The 22,327-nt window shown below is 35.7% G+C and overlaps 1 protein-coding gene across 2 annotated transcripts in view; it reads right to left on the reverse strand.

Annotated features, from left to right (window-relative positions):
* The window catches only part of CACNA1C (calcium voltage-gated channel subunit alpha1 C), a 483,479-nt gene that overhangs the window by 5,798 nt on the left and 455,354 nt on the right, over nt 1-22,327 (reverse strand). For both annotated transcript variants that reach the window (XM_032220855.1, XM_032220856.1), the window contains 13 exons: nt 21,974-22,065; nt 21,173-21,341; nt 20,785-20,912; nt 17,266-17,362; nt 15,941-16,043; nt 14,854-14,955; nt 14,527-14,654; nt 13,443-13,577; nt 11,809-12,161; nt 5,758-5,889; nt 4,854-4,957; nt 3,522-3,625; nt 1,436-1,756 (listed from right to left, as the gene is read on the reverse strand). In XM_032220855.1, coding sequence (XP_032076746.1) covers nt 1,436-1,756; nt 3,522-3,625; nt 4,854-4,957; nt 5,758-5,889; nt 11,809-12,161; nt 13,443-13,577; nt 14,527-14,654; nt 14,854-14,955; nt 15,941-16,043; nt 17,266-17,362; nt 20,785-20,912; nt 21,173-21,341; nt 21,974-22,065 — 1,968 coding nt within the window. The remainder of the gene's footprint in view (nt 1-1,435; nt 1,757-3,521; nt 3,626-4,853; nt 4,958-5,757; nt 5,890-11,808; nt 12,162-13,442; nt 13,578-14,526; nt 14,655-14,853; nt 14,956-15,940; nt 16,044-17,265; nt 17,363-20,784; nt 20,913-21,172; nt 21,342-21,973; nt 22,066-22,327) is intronic.

Raw genomic sequence — 22,327 nt, forward strand, 5'->3', positions numbered from 1 at the left:
AAATAAGACCTATTCTTACTGTTATTAGTAAACATACGTACTGTATATTATTTTGTCATATAATTCTATTGTTATTTTGATTATTTAACTTGTATATTTTTATATGATCTTTCTGTTTTTTTGTTTCAGCCTAGAGTAAGCAGTTGCTTTATTATGTTTATATCTGTACTGAAGAATGTTGGAAGACAACTTTGCCTTGTTTTGATATTTTTTTTCTTGTCACTTTTTAACATTTCCCCCCATTTTACTTTTCTGCTATTGTATTTTATCTCTCTTTGAAATTTAAATTAATAAAAATAATTAGTGAAAAACCTTGGCAGTTATACCACCTTTGTTCCAAAGCCTACTCCTCCAAAAATATTTGAAGAGTGGGGACTTCTGGAAATGAGGTCAGAAATTGTTTGAATGAGATGATAAAAATGAAGACATCACTTAGGATCTTTATTCTACTTGCTAGGTTTAAAAAAAAGATCCCTTGTGTTGGTTAGAAGTTACAGTATATGTTTTGGTTATGTGCCCCCCCCCCAATGTTTACAGCAGGGACTGAGAAGAATCTTTTTTTTTTGACAGTGTAAACTAACGTAACACCAAGAAACCATCTGGCTGTAGTAAAAGTGCAGTTATTAATTGACTAGTTCTAAGCCATCCAACCAAACTGGTGTGCATTGGGGATTTTGTTTTAACTGTCAAAGATAAAATATATTAATCAAATTAATTATTTACCTTGGACTAGTCTTCCCATTTCTATTGGCAAGCATCCTCTCTGTACTGAATTATTTCTTTCTATATATTTATTGTTAATGCTATTAGGAAAAAATATCTATCCGGTAAAAACTGAAGGTTCTATCTGATGAATGGGACTAAGAATCTTGCCTTCTTGAAATGAATTTCCTCCAGATACATTGGAAGATTGACTTCCAGCTATGGCTGTAGTCATATCTATCTGGCCACTTTAGTCTTGCAGATTTGGCTCACTCTGTGTTCCTTTGATTAAACAATATCATCTCTCAGGACCACGAAAGCATGCCTTCCCTGTAGCAGCACCACTGTGCTTTTTCTCTTAGCCAGGCCTTTAATGAGGGAGAATGAGACCTCTTCCTTCATTCCATTTGGTCTCCAGGTTTATCAACTTTTATCTTTTATTATCTTATTGTAATTTGTTTGGTTGATCAGTCATCTGCCCAGAATCTTTGCGAGTCAGACAGCATACATGTTTGATAAGAAGCTTATCATTAAAGTTATCAACTTAAGAAATAATTAGTTAAGTACATCTTACTGTTTGTCTATATTTGCGTCATATATATTTATGTATGTGTACACACATTTGTTAAAAATATATGATTTTTAGATAAGTGTGTATGTGTAGACGCTTATCTAAAAATTCACATGTAGGTTCTTGCTCTTATATTTACAACTATAACAGACATCAACTTACCGCTTCAACAAGGCTGTTGGCACTACCATGGAATTGCCTGCCACACTCTCTTGTCTGACTGGGGATTATAAGGGAGACTGGCCTGGCTTTTCGGGTGATGCTAGAGCTGGTGCTATCACAATATGAGGAACTGCAGTATAATGATGGGAAACTATTATTGAGTTTCTCATTGGATTCCTCCTCATCAAGCCACAATCCTTTATCATGTTGCTGTGGCCAGTCTTGCGTACAATGTGTTGCAGAGGATGTGGAACAGGGTCGAGAAGATCTAATTGATGAATGACTACTTTGAAGAGGACTCCGACTTGCAACTGCTAGTGCCTGTAGACAGAAAACATGATAAATTAGTATGTCAGCAACATGGTGACTCAGAACATGGGGGGAAATGAACCAAATATTTTTGAAAAAAGTTCAGCTTAACTTGGGGAGCTGGCTGTAGTTGGATAATGATATTCCTTTAACCTGCTGTTCTATATTTCATACTAACAATGTCCTCAATCTTATAGAAAACTAGAACACGGATCAAAAAGAAACTTTAACAAAAAATGAATATATGTCTGCTCTTCACCTATTTGTAACTTGAAACTTGCTAACTGAACAAGGATAATACATGGTTCTCATAATTCCTATGTATACTGAAGTGCCATTTAGAATCTGATGGATAATTTAATGGATTTTAAGATAATTTAGGTATACTTTATACGTAGCAGTGATTCTATTATTGTTTTGGGAATAGAGAAGAGTGCCATTCATTTGAAACTTTAGTGTGCTTACTGGGAAGTTGTGTTTGGATAAACTAACACCTCTACATGATTTGTAGATAGTCACCATAATTTCTGTGACAGATTATTATAACAGATATTTCCCATTGTATTAAGACATCATGCCCTATTTTAAATTATCCAATTCCATGATTTTATTATACTCTTTGGCCAATATAAAGTAAAGAGTGAAAACTGCAGCACAAAATTTGCCCATATAAAAGCTGAATTACTTGCATTGAGTAAAAATTAAGCCATATCAGATGTTGCATTTCTGTATCAACAAGTATTATCTAGTAATGTGAGAAGTGAAAAACTCACTGGAAGGTAGTTTAATTTAAACCAATAGTTGACTAATAAAAATCAAACTTAGGCTTCAGCTTTGATCAGACCTGCTTGAAATTATAGTGCTGTGTTAATGGAGCTATCGAGCAGTTAGGCTGGAGTTTAGCCTCCCAAAAACTTTGATAGCTGCTGGAATCCATTGTTAATGACATCCCTCCTTATGCTACTCATGAATCTGTTACAAGGAAGGTCAATTTGTAAAATTTGGGAAAGATTGTATTAAAGTGTTTAAATACTGTGTTATCAGATTTGATAGCTGGAAGAGAAAATTATCACTTCTAAAGCAGACTCCCCCCCCTTCACTGTGCAAAAGCCACTGTGCAAAACCCCAACCAAACATAAAGGGTGTTTATCACATGAAATTTGGGTTTCATGTGAGAAACACCCTTTATATTTTTCTTCATGAGTTATAGAAACTTTGTCTCTGAAAACATCTCATTCATCCAGGTGGATAACATTTTTCAGATAAGTGATTCATTTAAATCTGTTAAATACAGAAATGACACCTTTAAGGCTCTTATACTTTATCAAGGAACAAATATATTATGGCATGGGTGTTTGTAGATACAGTCCATTTCGTCACATGCAGATGATATCATAATAATTTATTTGTTTTCAATTTTTGATAACTTTTGTGCTGTTGGGAATTTGCTTTAGGAATGTAAGTCATCAAATATAAAGGAAGATCTTACCCTCTAAACAGTCTTCAATTATTTTTCCAATTCTGTAGAACAAAACTCAGTAGTGATATTTTAAGCAGATAGCTTATTATTTATAATATTAATTTGATGTTATTTTAACTAATAATCTTTTTATTGGATGTATACATTGGACATTAGATACATATATCTTATTAAATGCATACATTCATGTCAAGAAAATTAACCATAACATTTATGATCAAAAGATCAGATTGTATACCTTATTTTTTAAATGCAATATGATTCAAAGGATAGCTGTTTCTACATGCAAATACTCACCTGGCGATGTACTAGATGCAAAGGTAATATTGTTTTTTGGGGGACACCTGCAGTCTGATTTTTCTGTCTCTTTAGACACTCCAGATGAAAGGATGCTCTTCGACCTAGAAAGCCAATTGCACGGTATGAAAATAGATCAGTCCAACTGCATAATCACTGAAAAGAGAGCATTAGCCTATGAAGCAGACACAGATACCAAATACAGGTAGCCCTTGACTTACAACTAGTCACTAAGTGATTGTTTGAAATACAATAGACCTCTTCAGAGCTATTATGATACAATTTCGAAGTTCTGATGGCTCCCCCCTCCTGAATCATCTGATTGCATTTTGGGTGCTTGACAACTAGCCTTGTGTGTTCATTTATGACTGCAGTATTCTGCGTGACTGAAACCAGCATTTACTTCTAATTGCTGGCAAAAAAACATCCATTGGATACAATGGGTTTGCTTAATGACCATGGAGTTTGTTTGATAATCACAGTATTTGCTTAATGACTACTGCAAAAACATTGTAAAATTGGTGCACCATCACATGGTGACTCACTTAACAAGCACCATGACTTATGACCATAATCCTGGGCTTAATTACGATCTTATGTTGAAGTATCAGACTTCCCTTGTATCACTGATAGGACTTGCTTGTAGTAAGGATTGTCAACTAGAAGAGTATTGCCATCTTCTGCAATTAAGTCTCCTATTTATATTTTTTAGCCCAACTCTGTTAAATTAATGTGAGTTGAGGCAAAATAGTTCCGGGGTGGGTGGTGGTTATGGCATTGGTAGAAGAAAATCACAGGCATAGAAAAGATTAGGAATTTTCCCTCATGTAATGGGCTTTTATGTTAAGCAGACAAACACACAATTTGGGTTTACACTGTTCTTAATTAAACAGTGTACATATTTACATGGTCTATTTCTCATTGAGATAATAAATCTGGACTATAAGTAGAAACTTACATTGCAGAGCATTTTGCAATTTCTTTTTAAAAATGTCTATTATCTGCAAAATGTAAATGTCAAGAATAATCTAGATAGGAACTCTCATTTTATAGGATTTCCCTCTAACATATGTCTCCAGTTATAGTTTGAAGACACAATATTTGTTTATTTGAAAACAAGGTTTATCCTATTTGAATTGTAAGTTTTAATTCAATAGCAGTTCTCAAGTAGTTGAATAATATTTGTGCTGCCCTCTGTATATTCCAACATTCTGGCAGCTAATAGCTAAAAGCCATGAAAATATGTATCAGCTGTGTAATCTATTTCATGTTTGCAATAAATGATAGATTTTTAATAGATTGCACAATTTTTAAAAATGTCAACAGTATTACTTAGTGATGAGGAATGTAGAAATCCAATCTTTGGAGATGGCTGGATATCTTCTTTGCTTTCTGGGAGAGTTAGCTGTCTGTGTTCATCATCTTGGTATGATAACCTGTAATTGAAAATGTCAAGTTTTTCCAAAATATATGAATTAGCCAACATGTTGTACAGTTCTTAAAAAAGGAACACAGCCTCTTCTATCAGATTTAATTAGGTTAATGTCACACTATACAATGTAGGGTTAGTGACCCCCAAATCTGCAGATTTTGCCTCTCAGTTCTGTTCCACATACCAAGCTGTTACTCGTACCATAATGGAACGATGAAATATATGAGAAATATATTTTAGAATGAGTTTCTTATGCCTTAGTTTACAACCATTTTTATTTTTTAAACAGCCTCTACCACACTAATAGTATAATTAGGAATATATTGATAATTCATCCAAAAGAATTAGGAATATATTGGTATGTGGGAGCAGGTTGTTATAATCTCCAGCAATTGACAATCCAAGTATCATATTCTTCTCACTATAGAGAACTATAGGAGAATCTGGGAGCTAGCTAGTGGTAAAACCAGAAATAATTCCTTTAGGGGTATGATATACATATGCTTAGATTTATGACTTACTGATACCTATTTATTTTCATACTACAGTACTAAATTATTAATTCAGGTACAGTGCTAAATTATGATTTACAAATACTACAAATACTTTACTTGCTTGTTCCCTCTTCTTTTTTCCCCTACCCTTGTATATTATCAGCAAATTACAATTTAAACTATGGTATAAACATGTGGAAAAAGTTACTAATGTATTTCTAATGTGGAACTATTGGAAAGGCAAGACTGAATGTTGTGATTCTATTCCTAAAATTCCAAAACAACTTGTATATTACAATAAAATACTCACATTTCAGGTGATAACAAATTTGGTTCACTACAATATTCAGTTTCTTCATTTAATTGCTCACTATATGTTTCTTCCTCCTGAGGAGCTTCCTCTTCACTAACAATTGCTACTTGGCTGTCTCTGGAATAGGATCTAATCAGCAAAAAGATCAGAAGGATTTATGAATAATGAAGAAAATGTAGAAATGCTGCAGTGGAAACACTGTTTCTGTTGCATTATTTTTAAGCAGGTCCTGGCAAAATTAACTTACAAGAAAGATAAGAATGATAATGATAACATACTTTACTTAGAACAGCTTATATCCTGCAACAATACCTCTCACACCATCAAACATCTACACCTGCCTATCCCAAGTCTGTGAAAAAGGACTTGATAGGCGGACAAAAATGCCAAATCTACTCTGAACTTCTGTCTACCTGTGCAATGAACTATAATATATTAAATTTATATACTATCGGACTCCCAGCAACTCTGGGCAGTTTAAAATTGTTAAAACTTTTAAAAACCAAGAACAATGTGAAAACATAAAAACAGCACAAGACAAAAGAACAACAATGGCAAAGAAAATAAACTCAGAGGGGAACAAAAAGGAAGAAAGTATTAGTCTTCTCTTTAAGGTTCTTTAAAATACTAATAGAGTGGGAGTTATTCAAATTTCAAAGTGAACCTTCTTCAAGATAGCACTAGTGGAACCCAGGATGTGCCAACCCTGCCAAATTGAATTGGCCTGGCAAATGAGATACAGATCTCATGTATGGAAATTAATTTGAAAATGGGCAAGCATCTGTCTTAGATTTCCTGTTCACCATGCATGCCATACTTCTGAAACAAATGATGATGGTGATGATGATGATGATGATGATGATACAACAGTGATACCCATTGTCATCGGGGCACTTGGCACCATGTCCAAGAATTTTACAAGATACATCAACAAATTGCAGCTTCCTGCAATAACACCAGCAGAACTGCAAAAAAACTGCGCTACTCGGAACATCTTATATTTTACGAAGGTACTTGGTTGATACCTAGGACGCTGGCAGAAAACCATATCAACCATTAGCACCAGTCAATGGTATTTGTAATGCATTTTTGAATGTTCAGTTGGCTGAGTTTCATGTTTAGTGAATAAAGTATATAATAATAATAATAGAAGTAGAGCGACTATCGAGTGTTGTCCCGATTGTAATTGGAGCCCTTGGAGCAATATGTAAAGGGCTACCTCGTTATTTGGAAATTCTAAATTTATTGGACTTGAACATTCTGATTCTACAAAAAACCACCCTACTTGGAACAGCTTATATCCTCCAATGTTATCTTAACAGTTCCTAGGTCCTTGGTTAGGACTCAAGTTGTTGAGCTACCAACCAGCCCCAAAGGCTGTTAATCTCACCAAAGATTAACATAATAATAATAATAATAATAATAACAACAACAACAACAACAATAATGATTTTTGAAAAAAATGTCTGAAATCTACATTGATACTCAAATGGTCTGTTAGTACTGCAGTGCTCATGTATGTAATTGCATTTTATCTTGTTGGTATGTAGCTTTTAAATTGTTTTGCTTCCAGGAAACCTACATACACATAATCTTAAAACACTTAATTTTGCCATTACTGTTCTCTCACTGGTATTTGGTGATTCACATGCATTACTGTGATTTAATTGAAATAACTGTCACTGTTTTAGGAGTAAATCAGAGGGGCAGGCGGCTTAATTAATGTTTTCCATTATCTATTTTTTTTGCTATTTAAAAAAAACATGCTAGTAATAAATGTAACTGTGATTCAGAAAAACAGCACAGGAAGAAAAAGTTGACCTCTGCCACTATTCCAAATAGACTGCCAATTCATATAATAGTATTCCAGTAACAATTGTTTTTTAATTGATTACATGTATATAGCTACCTGACATGTGTGATCATGACTCTAGGTGGCAGTATATCAAATTAAAACCAAGCAAAAAACATTTGGGTACAGTTAAGAGATCATAAGAAGTAATGCAATGAATAGGCAACATATCATCAACACAGAGGGCAGCGTCAATCAATCCCTGTATTTTGCTTCCCAGAAAACAAAATAATCTGCCATTCTGACCGAATATCTAAAGGGAAAAAGTTCCTTTAAAACTTTCTTCATGGTGAAGAGAATTGGGGCTATCTGAGCTTTGAGTGAGGTGGGGTGGGATAGAGATTATTAGTGAAGATTATAGTGAAGACATTGCCATAAAAAGGCATTGCCTCAGGGAAACATGCCCATCCTGTGACAGCAAGTGGGGTAGACCCAAAGGCTATGGACAAGTGGTCCTGCAAATAAGTTGATTGTATACAACTTGTAGTTTGACCATAACATCAACACTGATTCAATGGAATTGAAATGCATTTTGGATAGTAATTCGCAAAATTATTCTAAGTTTGCTGTTTACAATAGCAACAAACCTCTTATTTATCTGTGTTATATTATAGCAGTAATAGTAGTTTTCCTCCCTCACTATACCTGAAAACTAAAATTTAACATGATTTGATAAATGAATGTTTATATAAAATACAGATGAACAGCAAGATTACCTCCCTCCCTAATGTTTCATAATAATATATCCTAATTAATTTGGAAAGCATGGGAAGCAAAAAAGAAGATAATCAGAAATAGAGATGGAAAGAAGGAAAGAAAGAGGTACGGTATTTTTGGATTGCTATAGTTTTGCAGAGTAAGGCAGAAAACTGAAGCACAGATCTATTTTCCTAGCCTTTTAAAATGCTTCAGAAAACAGGGCAAACATTAGTCAAATTGCCTTGCTATGAACTGATGCAATCTCATCAAAAATAAAATATTAACAACAATATTTCCTATTAAACAATATGATTTAAAAATAATTAAACTACAGAGGATCTCAATGACATTTTACATGAATTTTCCTCAGTATAGTATACTAAACAATCTGTTCTGACCTAGACTTCCCAAGAGCATGAAGCAAACTCCTGGTCCCGACAAAAAACGCTTTTATTAATTTAGTGTGAATTCTGCTCATTCACATCCAGCAAAGTCTTTCAAGAGAGGATTTAGTCACAGACCTTATCTGGTTTGGAGAGCTGCCAGGCCGATATCTGCAGAACATGGCAAGGAGTCTCGGAGAGTCACGAACCAATTAAATGAAGTAATTGTCTCCTGCAAACTCTACTCCCCTTTCGCTTCTCTTTTATGTCCTCAGGGAGGGGTCATTCATCGTCCACCTGTGTCCTCCCAAGTCGACCCCTGTTCTTTAGCTGTTCCCTTCGTCTAACAACTCTGTGCATGCGCACACTGGGAACAGGCTCCAGCTGTTTGTCTGCCTCACTGATGTCTGACTCTGAAGGCAGCTGATAACTGGCATACAGCTCTGGCCCCCTCTCTGCCTCGGACACAGAGCCCTTGTCAGAGCCTTCCCCAGACCCCAACACTGGCTCTTGTTCCTCCCCAACCTCCTCACTGTCCGAATCTGCTGCCAGCTTTGCTGGCCCCTGGCAGGTCACAGCACAATCCACCTAGTTGTTAAGAGTGGTTTCTGCCAGTTTAAAGTAAATGTTTCAAATTAATTAAATGGCCAGATTTAGATGTCCAAAGTGTTTCAGCAATATTTTTTCAGCAATCCCAATTTCATCTCAATATGATAAGCATTAATCCCCTTAAATCTTATTTTCCATGCCTATTTTATCAGGATTGAAAGAGGGCAAGAATAAGGACTCATTGGTTCTATTTACCTACAAGTTGAATTCACCATAAAAAAATTTGTTTTATCTATCACGCAGATATTAGGACTTTCATCATCTCCTAGGATGCAGTGTTTATTCATTGCCAATTATTCTTTTCCTCTTTCTGCATGGCCTAAGCCTATTTATTCTGAAGGAACACAGTAATGAGGATTGAAGAACACACAGAAAGAAAAATAAAATGAAGCTTTTAAATAGGCACAGGTTGATCTTGGTTATATTTTTCATACTTTACTTTTCATACTTTAATTATATCACACATATCCTGAATATTTGCTTCTTTATATTGAATATTTCAAAAGGATTTATGGGTGCAAAGACCTCATAATGGATGGTTAATTTAGAACAGATTTAAAAAGTACTTTTCTTGCATATGCTTAATTATCTCACAGAAGTAACTAAGAAAAAATATTGGGATGACTCTGCCCCTATGGTACAATCTCTTCTTCCAGGAGTACTCTGGATCATCATATCCTGGTCCCACCTACTGCTTTTGAAGTGGTAGGTTGATAACTTCAGAACCCATCACCCAAAGATACGAAGTTAGAAATAATTTAAATAGTCCATAACTCCTGCCTGTGTTGTGTTGAAATGGAGAAGAGTACAAGTCCTTCCTGCCCCCCCCCCGCCTGTAGAAGAAAATAAATTAAATAGGAGTAAAACAAAATTAGATTCTCTTAGAAAAAGGGAAAAAAACCTGCCAAAATAAAAAAATTAGCATGCAAAATGAAACATAACAAGTTTATGAAGCAAAGGAAATGTTAGATGATGCTTGTCTGATGTAAATAGAAACAGATTTTTTTCCTGTTGAATTTTGATACTGCAGAGATTTCAACTTTTATTATAAACACAATATCTCCATGCTTACCCTGATAAATGGTTAATTGGACACACTTCACTAGGTTGTACAAAGAAAATGAAAAAAAAAAACCTTTTAGCATCATAGAGGAAAAAAACCCAGAGAATTTCTGGCTGGAACATCTACCTATTTCTCAAATGTATTTTCTTTTTTAATCTTCCTGGATTTTTCATTTTCCTGGGATTCCCAATTTTAGTCAGTTAGCCCCATGCTTTTCACACCTCAGGTTTAGAGCTCTTTCAGTTGGAGAATCTGGAGCAATCTAACTCTATAGAGGGCACCTCATCTTTGGATGAGGATTCTATGTCCGTTCCTGCCTGGAATATGGACTTGTTGGCTGCCATTTGCAACAAATATCCTTAAATAATTCTTAGGAAAATTTGTGGTAATTTTTATCCATAAATGTTCAATAATCAAAAGGCAGTAATCCTACCAATAATAAGTGAACATGAGCTAATACTTTATTTCCTATTCTTCTGAGCCAACTGGTCAGCCCTTATTAGAAACAATACTATATTAAGATTGACATCCATCAAAGCTCTTCTTAGATTATGAAGCTGTAATATTTATTATGTTACAGACATTAACTTTCTGGCCCATATAAGGAAGAATTACTGTAATAGACGTTTGGGCCTTGGAATTCCCTATGGAGGTGGTCCATTCAGAGTTGTTTTTCCAATTGGAAAAACTGGGAACCTACTAAATAGATAAGTAAATGAATACCAAGAAGTCATTAGGATAGTTTACTTGAGTACCCCAACTTACATTATTGGATTCTATTATAGGAACTCTAATAAGGTGATTTTGCTTAAAATGTTCTCAAATAATGTTGACAAATAATAATACATTGTTTTGTAATGTGTTTGGAGTACTTGTATGCACCTCAAATAGCCAGTTTGGTAGTGGTTAAAGCTAGAAAGCAGGAGGCTAACCTCACAGGATTGTTGTGGGGAAAATCGGAGGAGGGAGTGCTGGATATGTTTGCCACCTTGAATTATTTGTAAAAATAATAAAGCTGGGATACAAATAAATAAAATAATCCAAAGGTTTTATTTACAAAGAGCAGATGGAAAGGAGATGGGACTGAATCTTGATGGATTAGGACTAAATACTGTCTCAATTCGTTTTTTCAACCATTAGGTTGCAGCAAGTTTTTGATGGAGGTACTTAGTCCTATACTAAAATTTAATAATTTATTTCCTGTTGATTTGAAAAGATATAACAATTTAAAATTAATTATATTTTGAAATGTTTGGAATAGCCATTTTCATCATCTTCTAGGAGGGAGAGTATGTATGTATGCATGCATGCATATGTATATACATAATGGCTCAAATGTCTGTTATAGTATTTTATATTTCTCTTTGAAGTTCCATGTACAATTACAATGATCTATTAAACTGGCAAATGATAGAAATATTGCTGCTGTCAACAGTCTTTACCTTCTGCAACGGAACTTCCAAGGAACTTCCTGGATCCGTACAGTGGCGGAGGAAGGGGTGCTGTAGCTATCCACGGTGCTGACGGTGCTGGAATAGCTTGGTGGATTAGAAAAGCGTCTCAAGGCAGTATTGTTGGCATTATTGATGTTAGCATTGGAACCTGATGAGGAGTAACTACTTGGCGTGAAGGTGGAATCGACAAGCTTCTCATGGGATGGGGATTCAGTGTCTCCTTGGTTGTTGCTAGATTTGTTGATGTGCAAAGGGCGCTGAGTAGTGAATGTCTGAGGGAATGAGCTCCTGCCATCACTTTGGTAATAGCTGACATGATTTCCAAACAAGCCACCAGCTCTCTGGAAGCAAAACAAAAGCATATTAATGAATGAATAAAAGCATCACTACCGAAGTAGTAAAGTATAGGTTATAAAACAAATATAACACAACTAGGCTGATTTATGATGGTAGCTATGGCAGTTCCAGTTGCTATTGTTAGGCAAATCCCATATGGTCGTTGGGCACAACAACATGTGACTGTCATTTGTGATTCCTGCTTGCTTCCCCCATTGACTTTGCTTGTCGGAAACCAGCATGCAGGTCACGAATGGTGATCATGTGATAGGGGAATGCTGGTGACAAGTGCCCAAACTGCAATCATGTGACCACAGGGATGCTTCAATAATTGTAACTATGAGGACCAGTCATAAGTCTCTCTCTTCATTGCTGCGGTAACATCAATGGTAATTGAATAAAAGGTTGCTGAATATGCTATAACAGCATATCCTGTTGTATGCATTCAGCAATCCATTTCATAGGATGCTTTTTTGGAGCAGTACTTGCAAATAAATATCTGGCTCTTAAAACTCCAATGTACAATGTCTTAGTTTCCCTATTGCACAGCAATGTACTTGTAATGAGGATACTTCTGTCTATCAGGAATAGAATAGAAATCCTTCCATCTTTGGCATTCAGATTCCTGAGTTATTACACTGGGAACTCAGCAACCTTGAACTGAGTTCCCAGCAACCCTTCATTGAGGGGAAAATGAGCTAAGCAGAAGACACCTTATAGAGTTGCTTGATTTCTACAATAGATTCCTTTAGGTTATTGTTTTCTTCTTCAAAGCTGCAGAGGAAGAGGAGGGCAAGAGAGAGAGATGAATGAAACCTGTGCCTGTGTATTGGTGAATGTTTGTGTGTATCATACTTGTAGTTTCACAACACAGCAAGTAATGTGGCTCTTGGGGCTGTTCATCTCTGCTTTAACATGTTGGGAATGTAGAAACAACATTAATAGTAGTGATGGAAAGAAATTAGTTTTATGTTGTATTAATCACATTCAGCTAAGAATGGGCATGTATTTTAAACCTCAGTTCTATGCAGTACTTCTGCCAATCCTCTCTATTGATCTTTGATTTCTCATAAGAAGTAGATACTGACTAAAAACACAGATGATGCTCGCTAATTGCAGTATAAATAAATTTGAAATGCCTTTTTAAGTGATCTGGTTTTTTAAATTATTCTTAGTTATATAGTTTTCTCTGTTCATCCTGTACTGCATATACTTCAGTCCATGAATCTGACTGAATATTTTTGGATCATTCTGCTGCACACCAGATTCATGCTGCAAGCACTTACCCTGAAAATATCATCTTCAGAAGCAGCAGAAACAGCTTCTTTCATGGCCTTGTCTAATTCCTCTTCTGCTGTTAAGTCTCCAGATATTGCCCTTCGAATCTCTGGTCCAATGTCATGTAATGTGCGCAGACCAGCCTAGAAAATATTATGGTTTAGCGTACTGGTAGATAAATAAAATTGATCTTAAAATACAGTATTTATTTACATTGGTTCTGAACAGCCACTAAATCTCAATGTAATTAGATATTATAGTGCTGGCTATTTTGGGCTCAAGTAATTTAGCATAAACATATTTGTGCTAAATGCTATTTCCCTATTAGCTGATTCATTCTGCAGTTCTAAATTGACAAAAGCACTCTTGTAGAGTTTTGCAGTAATAGTTTCCCTGAATCTGAAATATGAAAAAAAGCAATTCAGAAAAATAGTATCACTTTCAATCCATCTGTGACAATGGGACTCAAAAGAATGTAGCGTATAACTTATTCCCCTGCAGTGAAGCTACTTGGTCTATTCTGAAGTTAGGGAAAACATGATGAAAACTACAATGAATACCCTTCATAAACATTTCCTAAATTTCACTAGATTTTTTTTGTAGGATCTATATGATGGATCCTTGAGATGCTATTTGATAATAGAATAACCTCATAACTTCACTTCCTCATAATTATGTTCTAAATATTTGGTTCAAGTGTATTAATCTAGAAGTAAATTTATTTGTTATCAAGATACCTTATTTCCAACCAGAGGTTCTTACATATACTATTTTAACTATATTTATATTATATTTATAATTTATAATTAATTCTAATAACTAAAAAAATATGTTAATGATAACTGGTATACCCAATTTATTAGATTAAATGAAAATGCTTTTAAAATTGAGGCTGGGAATCACCATCTTGAATTTGTAACTTCAAAATTAACTAAATTCATATTTTTAAAGAGATGTTTCTCACAGTTTCTGGAGTAGATAATAAAACTGCTGGGCTGGTAATTTCTATCAATATCATAATGCTAAGCAATATACAAGAGCCACTTTTGACTTTCTTTTCTGTGAACCTCATGCTATTTATTCAATACTTACCTGTAGAGAAAGAGCATTACGTTGTGAAGGTTTGCCCACGAGACCCTGTTCTTTGCGTTTTTTGAATTTCCGGAAATACTCTTGAATCAGGAATGTGGCATAGAATTTTCCAACTGTAACTTCATCATCTAGATGTCAAACATTTTGAAAAAATCAAAGATAAAGATAAAACTATTGATAGTTTATTTGTTTTTGTAATTTACTAACAAAGTACCGTATTAGTGCCCTACTATTTTAAAAAACTAATCTTCCTTTATTCAGGAATTGCAGTGTGTTACAGATTGGAATTGATATTAAATAGAGTATTGAAAAAAAGGATGTACTCACCCCCTGCTGGGGGTACAATCTGATCCAACAACTTCATGCTAGTGCGTTTCCAGATTTTCTTAATGATTGCACGCAACTCCTCGTTGGCTTGTTCCAAATTACCTATAAGAAGAAATATTAGTAAAATAAATATTTCAGTTGTTGTATAGAGCAGTACTTTTATCTGGTCCACAGATAAAAAGAGAGCCATTTAAAAATAAGAGGCCATCTTATAGTAACTTATAGTAGACTCTTAGTAACTCTGATCCTATTAAACCCAATTAAATGGAAAAAAATGACAGTCTATTAGGCCTATTAGGACTGTTAAAACATAGTGATAGAATGGTTTTTGAGGCTGAAGGACGAAGCCAGATTTAAGTTAATGATCCTACAAAGGTAGAATGGTATTCAGGGAATTTAGAATGTAAAGATTTCCTTGAACAGCAGAAAGTTTCATGAGTAGCAAAAATATTTTAGGAATTAGTTAAATGTGTTCTTTTTTAAAGAATATTCTACAGCTAGAGGTTAGGGCTACTTCAGGGGGACAAAGTTTTATCTATATATGCAATTTGAGTGGATCATAATTCATATTGCACCTATTCAAGTAACTGTTAATTCATCAAATATCTAGCTATAGTCTTCTATATTATGACCTTAGCTTTACATATACTTTACATACTATATTATGACCTTAGCTTTACATATACAACTCTTGGAAGACAATGACATGATAAATGCAATTTTAAGTATGAGGTCAATTCAGAATTGAAACGGTTTGCATCTTCTACATACTAATATGGAAATGAAAACCTGCCTCAAGAAAAGTTAATTAAGCCCTGTGAGACACAGAAAAAAGGTATTACAAACAGAAATTAATTTGGATATGAATATACATCTGTTTCTTTTGTTTCTTGCCTTTTCCTTGTAAATACAGGTAATCCATGATTAGCAACCACTATTCACATTTTCAGGGATACTCTAATTTGGATTTGTTGGATTTATCAATGAACAGGTAGTTGGCCCATCACAAATCTATGTCTCTTTGATTTTATGGCATAAGAAACCTATCAAGAATTTCATGTATTTCTTCTGCATATTGTTTTCTTACCTTCTGTTTTGATTCTCAGTGCTGTTCTTACTAGTGCAAATAAGGTTGCATTAAACATAACAGTTCCATCACTATTTAATGGCATATTCATAGAGACAAGACGCTATGAGGGAAGATAAAGAGAGAAACAGAATATTGAATTATGTAGTGCATACCATATCAATTCATATACTGTTTTCCCAGTTTTGTTTTATAGTAATTGTATTAAGAATTATAATTACAATAATAAAAATTAATACAAACTGAAAAAACTAATATAATGAAAAGAAAATGTAGGAGATGCAGAAAAGGAAACAGAAAGGAAAAATAAGAATATATTAAGAAAAGACAAGCAAAATGTAAAGAAATTTCTCCTTCATTACAACATCTATAAACTACTTTAATAACATCACCATTTCTTAAAATACAACAAATACTCTTTCCCATATCCTATCTCTTATCTATATATAAATCCTTAAAGTTGATGTCAGCAATGTCAACCCATCAGCATTGACAAAATCGCCAGGAGTCTCATGGTGAGAAATAAGGAGAAATTTCCTAATGTTTAGATCAATTAATCAGTGGAACAACTTGCCTCCAGAGGTCATGAATGCTTCAACACTGGAAGTTTTTAAGAAGAGATTGGATAGCCATTTGTCTGAAGTCGTGTAGGGTTTCCCGCCTAAGCAGGGGATTGGACTAGAAGACCTCCAAGGTCCCTTCCAACTCTGTTGTTCTATATTCTGTCAACTGCAGAAGTTAGCTTTACTTGGAATAGCTTATGTTTTGCAATGGTATCTTCACAACCATCAAACAATAACATCTGCTATCCCAGATCCTTGAGGAAGGTTTGCTAGATGAATAAAAATGCCAAATCCAGTCTAAACATCTGGCAAATGTAAGCTATTCTAAGTAAAGCTGACTTTTACAATTGAGTGATGGTGATTTTGTCAATCTGATGGTGTTGACAAAAGTGGCAGTATGTATTTTAAAGTGTATATCATGTGGGATTAATTTTAATAACTATACTAATATTGAAACAATACTAATATCCAGAAAACAATTATTTTAAATAAAAATATTAAATGTTAACAAAAGGCAGTCAACTATGTAAATGTTTGCTGTCTAAGAAACCAGTGCACATTTCATGATAATAAAATCTATTAACTGCATAATAAAAAATCTAGAAATCACAGAGTTCTGAGCATTGATATTAAATTGGATGACAATTCATATTGTCCCGTCAATATGACCAATGGTCAAGGTGGATGAGGTTTGTCATTCATCAGTATATAAGGAAAAGTAATGAAAAACAGTAACAGGAAGGGAACAGAAACCGATCATACCTTGCAAGCTACCCTGTGAGGACAGAGCTTTCCAAAACCCAGAGGAGGTTGTATCCGACGCAGGAGTGTTACAACATCTAGATGTTTGATACGTCCTCTACAGGAAAATTTTTTAAAAAAGAAGGCGTGTCAGGAATTATCCAAGGATATTGGTAGTTTCTTTGGAATTAGGTGTCTGATTATACCAGTGTTCTGGATGATTTATCCTACCAATTTCATGTAGATGTTGAACATTGGGGGATATAATAAGTAACCTTATAGGAATCATAGAAGGTTTGCTTAGGCGTCAAACAATGTATTTCAGCACTTCCTTTTGGACAGGAAAGACCAAAAACCCTGCAAAAAAGCACTCCTTTGAAGGAATGCACTGGGGTAGCCATCTGCATTTGGGAAAAGCAGCCGCAGCCAAGCAGACATGCTTCCCACCTTCACTTCCTCGAAGATAGCCTCAACTTATCCCTTCTCTCAAATGGCAGTGCAGGTATTGCTTAGCTTACAACCACAATTGAGCCCCAACTTTCTGTTGCTAAGCAAGAGTTGCTAAAAGCTGTTTTGCCCCAGTTTACAATCTTTCTTGCCACAGTTGTTAAGTGAATCATTATAGTTGTTAAGTCAGTAACATGGTAGTTAATTGAATCTGGCTCCCCGCATTGACTTTGCTTGTCAGAAGGTCGCACAAGGTGATCACATGATCTTGGGCCACTGCAACTGTCATACATATGAGTCAGTTGCCCAGCATCTGAATTTTGATCAGATGACACTGGGGATGCTGCAGTGGTTGTAAGAGTGAAAAAAAATCCAAAGTTATTTTTTTCAATGCCATTGTGGTCATTAAATGAACTGTGGGACTACCGATAAATGTTTACAGTTCCAGAAATGTGAGAGGAGATAAGCTCACTAAATTTCATCCCTTCATTCCCCCATTCACGATTTCCTCATGAGCACTGACACTGGTGTTCCAGATGTTTAGCTAATTGATACAGACCCTTGTGTTTTCAGGAATGTGCTATATATATAGGCAGTTTTACCCCATCCAGGCCCTTAGCCTACAAAAGGGTAAAAGGAGAAGACAATAAATAGACAAGAAAGTGAGAAGTGATGTCTGGAATGTATGACTATTACAGGCAAGCAGGAGAGCTATCAATCAACTGCAAAGGACCACAAGCTACTCGATATGATTCCTGTCTGGCGCTTGGCAGCAATCATGCTGTGTCAGCACCTAGTCAACAAAAACAGGAGGATTTGGAGAGAGGCAAGGGTTGTATGCCACTTTACAGACATTAAGGCTTTTACTTGTTACAAGGACGATCTTTGAGGGCTTATTTACAGGACGGGGCATAACCTTTTCCTAGGGGGTCACAGCAACACTTGTAATAACAACACAAATAATTCATACACCATTCGAAAGCCCATCAAAAACTGAGTTTATTGACACGATTTAATAGTCAGTATGACCACCATTAGCCCTTCGAACAGCATTCAAACGAGGTGGATAAGAACACAACAAATCTTCAAACAGTTCCGTTCGATTTTCCAGATTTTTCAACACAGTTTCCAAATTCATTCTCAAAGTTTCAACCGAATATCGATTTTGACCTTGCTCCTGAATCATCAGAGCTTCCACTTCATCCTTAATTATGGCCCCAATGTTCTCTGCCGGATTGAGATCTGGCGAATTTCCCGGCCAGACGTCATTGCCCCAAAATTCGACATTGTTTTCCTTTAACAATTGCTGAGTCGCATTTGCACGCATGCAAGGAGCTTTGTCATGAAGAAAGACAGCCTCACCAACCACCAAGACATTGTCTGGATCACTGAGAAATGGAATGACATTCTCCAATAAAATTTTCTCACGGAAATAAGTGCCATCCCAGGATTCCCCTTTATCCTTCAAAACCCAATGCAGTTTCTTGGCTGTGAAAATGACGAAAATCCCGATGCAAGTTGGATTGCGAACGATTTGTCGATATCGTTCATGTTTGGCGATGTCGTCGACGTCTTTAGCCCAAATTCGATCGTTCTGGAAATTCGGTTTTCGAATGGCATAAACGAAGAATTCGTCAGATGGCGCCAAATGAAGAAAATCTTCCTCGGTCCATTCAGACAACCAATCGCACAACCAAAGCCGATCTTGAACGTGTGTTTGAGTTTTCAATGGTTTGCAAATGACGTGGAATGGCTTCAAACCTTCTCGTTCTCGATATCGGCCGATTGTCCTTTGATCAACTCGTTTTCCACGAATTTGAAGGATTTCTTGGGCCACTTTTCGGTTTCCTTTTCGTTGTTTGCGACTGCCAGTTGCAATGATGGCTTTGCTTTCTTGGGACAGTTGCAGAGGACGCCCTTCTCCAAATTTTGTGAAACATTCTTGGGCTGTTTTGTTCCAATTATCAGTAACCCAATCCGGATGACGTTTCAATTTGTTTGCAATCCATTTTCGATTGATAAACGTCGCTCCAGCATCGCGAGCCTCTCGAAAGGCAATGCATTTTATTCTGTCAATGATCCTTTGTTCTGCCGAATCGAATTTTCCAGCCATTCTTAAAGCAAATTTAACATTTAATAGCTCATTCAATTCAGTTTTTTATGGGCTTTAAAATGAGGTGTCGCGGAAGTTGTAAACTGCTGTCGATCTTGCTGTGACCCCCTAGGAAAAGGTTATGCCCCGCCCTGTACATGGCCGCATCAATTTTCAAAGCCTAGAAGGGTGGAGTTAATTCAAGGGAATAGGAAAGGTGTGTGCTACTATATTGCATTTTGTACAGTTATGAACTAAGCTGTGGGATGTCCAATCTTTGGAAAACAAAGAACAGTGACAAATCCCAAAGCCTGATTTCATCACAAGGCCTGAAGGTGGCGATACCAAAACCTACTGAAAATCTAGGACAAGCAGCAGGTCTGCATTTTCCTCATACAATTTCTGGCAAAGGCAATTTACCAAGTAAATAAAAGGAGTTTCAGTACCTCCTGCCAGCCAAAAGCTCAACTCAAATCGATCTAGATAATTAGTATAATTTAGATGAATGCAGAGATGTGAGGCCACCACCTTTTCAGTTGCCTAGGGGATCAAATGATTGATATGATAGGAAGTGTGCTTAGGAAGCATAATACTAACGACCTTGATTGTTTCTATATTCTTATAGAATATTTCATATATACAAGGTTAGAAATTTTCTGAGTGCACTGAGGTAGTTTGGACTCCCGGTGCACTGGGATCATTTTAACTGGTTCTGATCTCCAAATCTTGTAAAGATTTGTACCAGTCATTTAGCCTAAACTTAATTTAAAAAAAAGATCCATCCCACAGAGATCCCCCACTTTCAGATTATCAGTTCCGCCCAAATAGAATACAAAATCCAGCATGTGCCCTGCTATACATATAAGGATACCATTTGTCTTCTTGTCACAGAAGACATGAAATCCTAAGCAGCTCCTAAACAGAAACTCAAGAAGATGCTAAACTTTGTAGGTAGAGTTACTCAGAGTTCCTCTCTTTAGGTTGTGTGGCTGGAAACTTACTTGGCTTCAGGATCATACTCTGCCCAAATCCGTTTAAACTCATCCAGATGATGGGGACCCAGAATGGACCAATCACGGGTTAGGTAATCAAAATTATCCATGATAACGGCAACAAAAAGGTTAATGATCTGTAAATAAGCACAAAAACATTCATTCTACGAGAAGTTATTTCATGCAATAATAATTTATATTTCAAGGTCTTTTTCAGACAAAGAGCTTCTACAATGCTCCTCTTGAAAACAATATGTAGACAAGATGCTAAAGGAAGTTTCAGAATTTGCATATGGCTCAGGGATCAACTACTTCGCCTCCCCCGACAATTTTTTTTTTTTTTTGTTAAAAAATGCAGATCACTACACAACTTTTATAGATCACCATAGCTACTTACTAGAAAGGCACAAAGCATGTAGAAACTGATGAAATAAAATACAGCAAAGCTGCTCCCGCAGGGATGTTCACCTTCAGTAGTACTGTTTGGTTCCACAGAGTCAGGGTCACACTTCTTATCAGGTAGGCATGCCAGCATGATTTCCTGCCAAGCTTCGCCAGTAGCACATCTGTTGAAAAGGGGGTGTAGTGGAGAAGCAGGTGGCTTATCATTACTGATGGAGGGGGTTTAAAAATTAAGTACTCAGCAAATCACTCACAAGATAATTGTGTCTAGCTGGCTGAGATGTCTGCTGCATAGAGCAAATCATACTTCATAAGCAGCCACAGACGTCTGATAAAATGTCTATTGTACCTGATAGTTTGGATAGCTGGCCTTCACAAAGCATTTTGAGATTTGGAAAGCATCAGATCTTATACCTCATAAAACACGTATTTAAATCCAGTGGAATTAAAAATCAAAGGATTAGTACAATTTGGCCTCTGGGAGAAAAAGATTAAATCATTTCCCTAAAATAAGATTAAATCAAATATGCTTTGGGGTTAGCAACGTTTTATGATTGGAAGATTTTTTTTTATTTTTTCAGTTTTCCAGTGTTGCCATATATATATAATGAGTCTGCTGGTTTAGGCTTACAACTATTCTAAAAACTTGGTGACCTTTATTTTTTCAGTTCCTATTGGAAGCTATTGGGAAGGTGCAACATTATTTTTCAGTAATGAAAAATAAGACACTGAGACAATGCCATCCAGGGATTTTTTATATGGGTTGCCTGCCCTGGCATCCCTTGTTGTGACCTACCTGAAAAGCAGGAGCACAGCCTGAGGAAATGTTTGAAAGTTGTTGTTCCGATTGATTTCTGTAGTATCATTTAGTGCAATTTTACCAAACACCTAATAAAAGAAAAAGTTGATTCAAGGTAACGTTTCATTCCACAAGATATTCCTGTATCTGATAATCTTAATATTCTCATTCTAATAAACGTATAAAATAAACTTATATCCCACGTACAGGCAGTCCTCGACTTACAACAGTTCATTTAGATGTTACAATGGCACTGAAAAAAGTGACTTATGACCATTTTTCACACCTACAACGATTGCAGCATCCCCACAGTCACGTGATCAAAATTCAGACACTTGACCCCTTCCTCAT

The sequence above is a fragment of the Thamnophis elegans genome, chromosome 7, assembly GCF_009769535.1.
Source record: "Thamnophis elegans isolate rThaEle1 chromosome 7, rThaEle1.pri, whole genome shotgun sequence".
Classification (NCBI taxonomy): domain Eukaryota; kingdom Metazoa; phylum Chordata; class Lepidosauria; order Squamata; family Colubridae; genus Thamnophis; species Thamnophis elegans.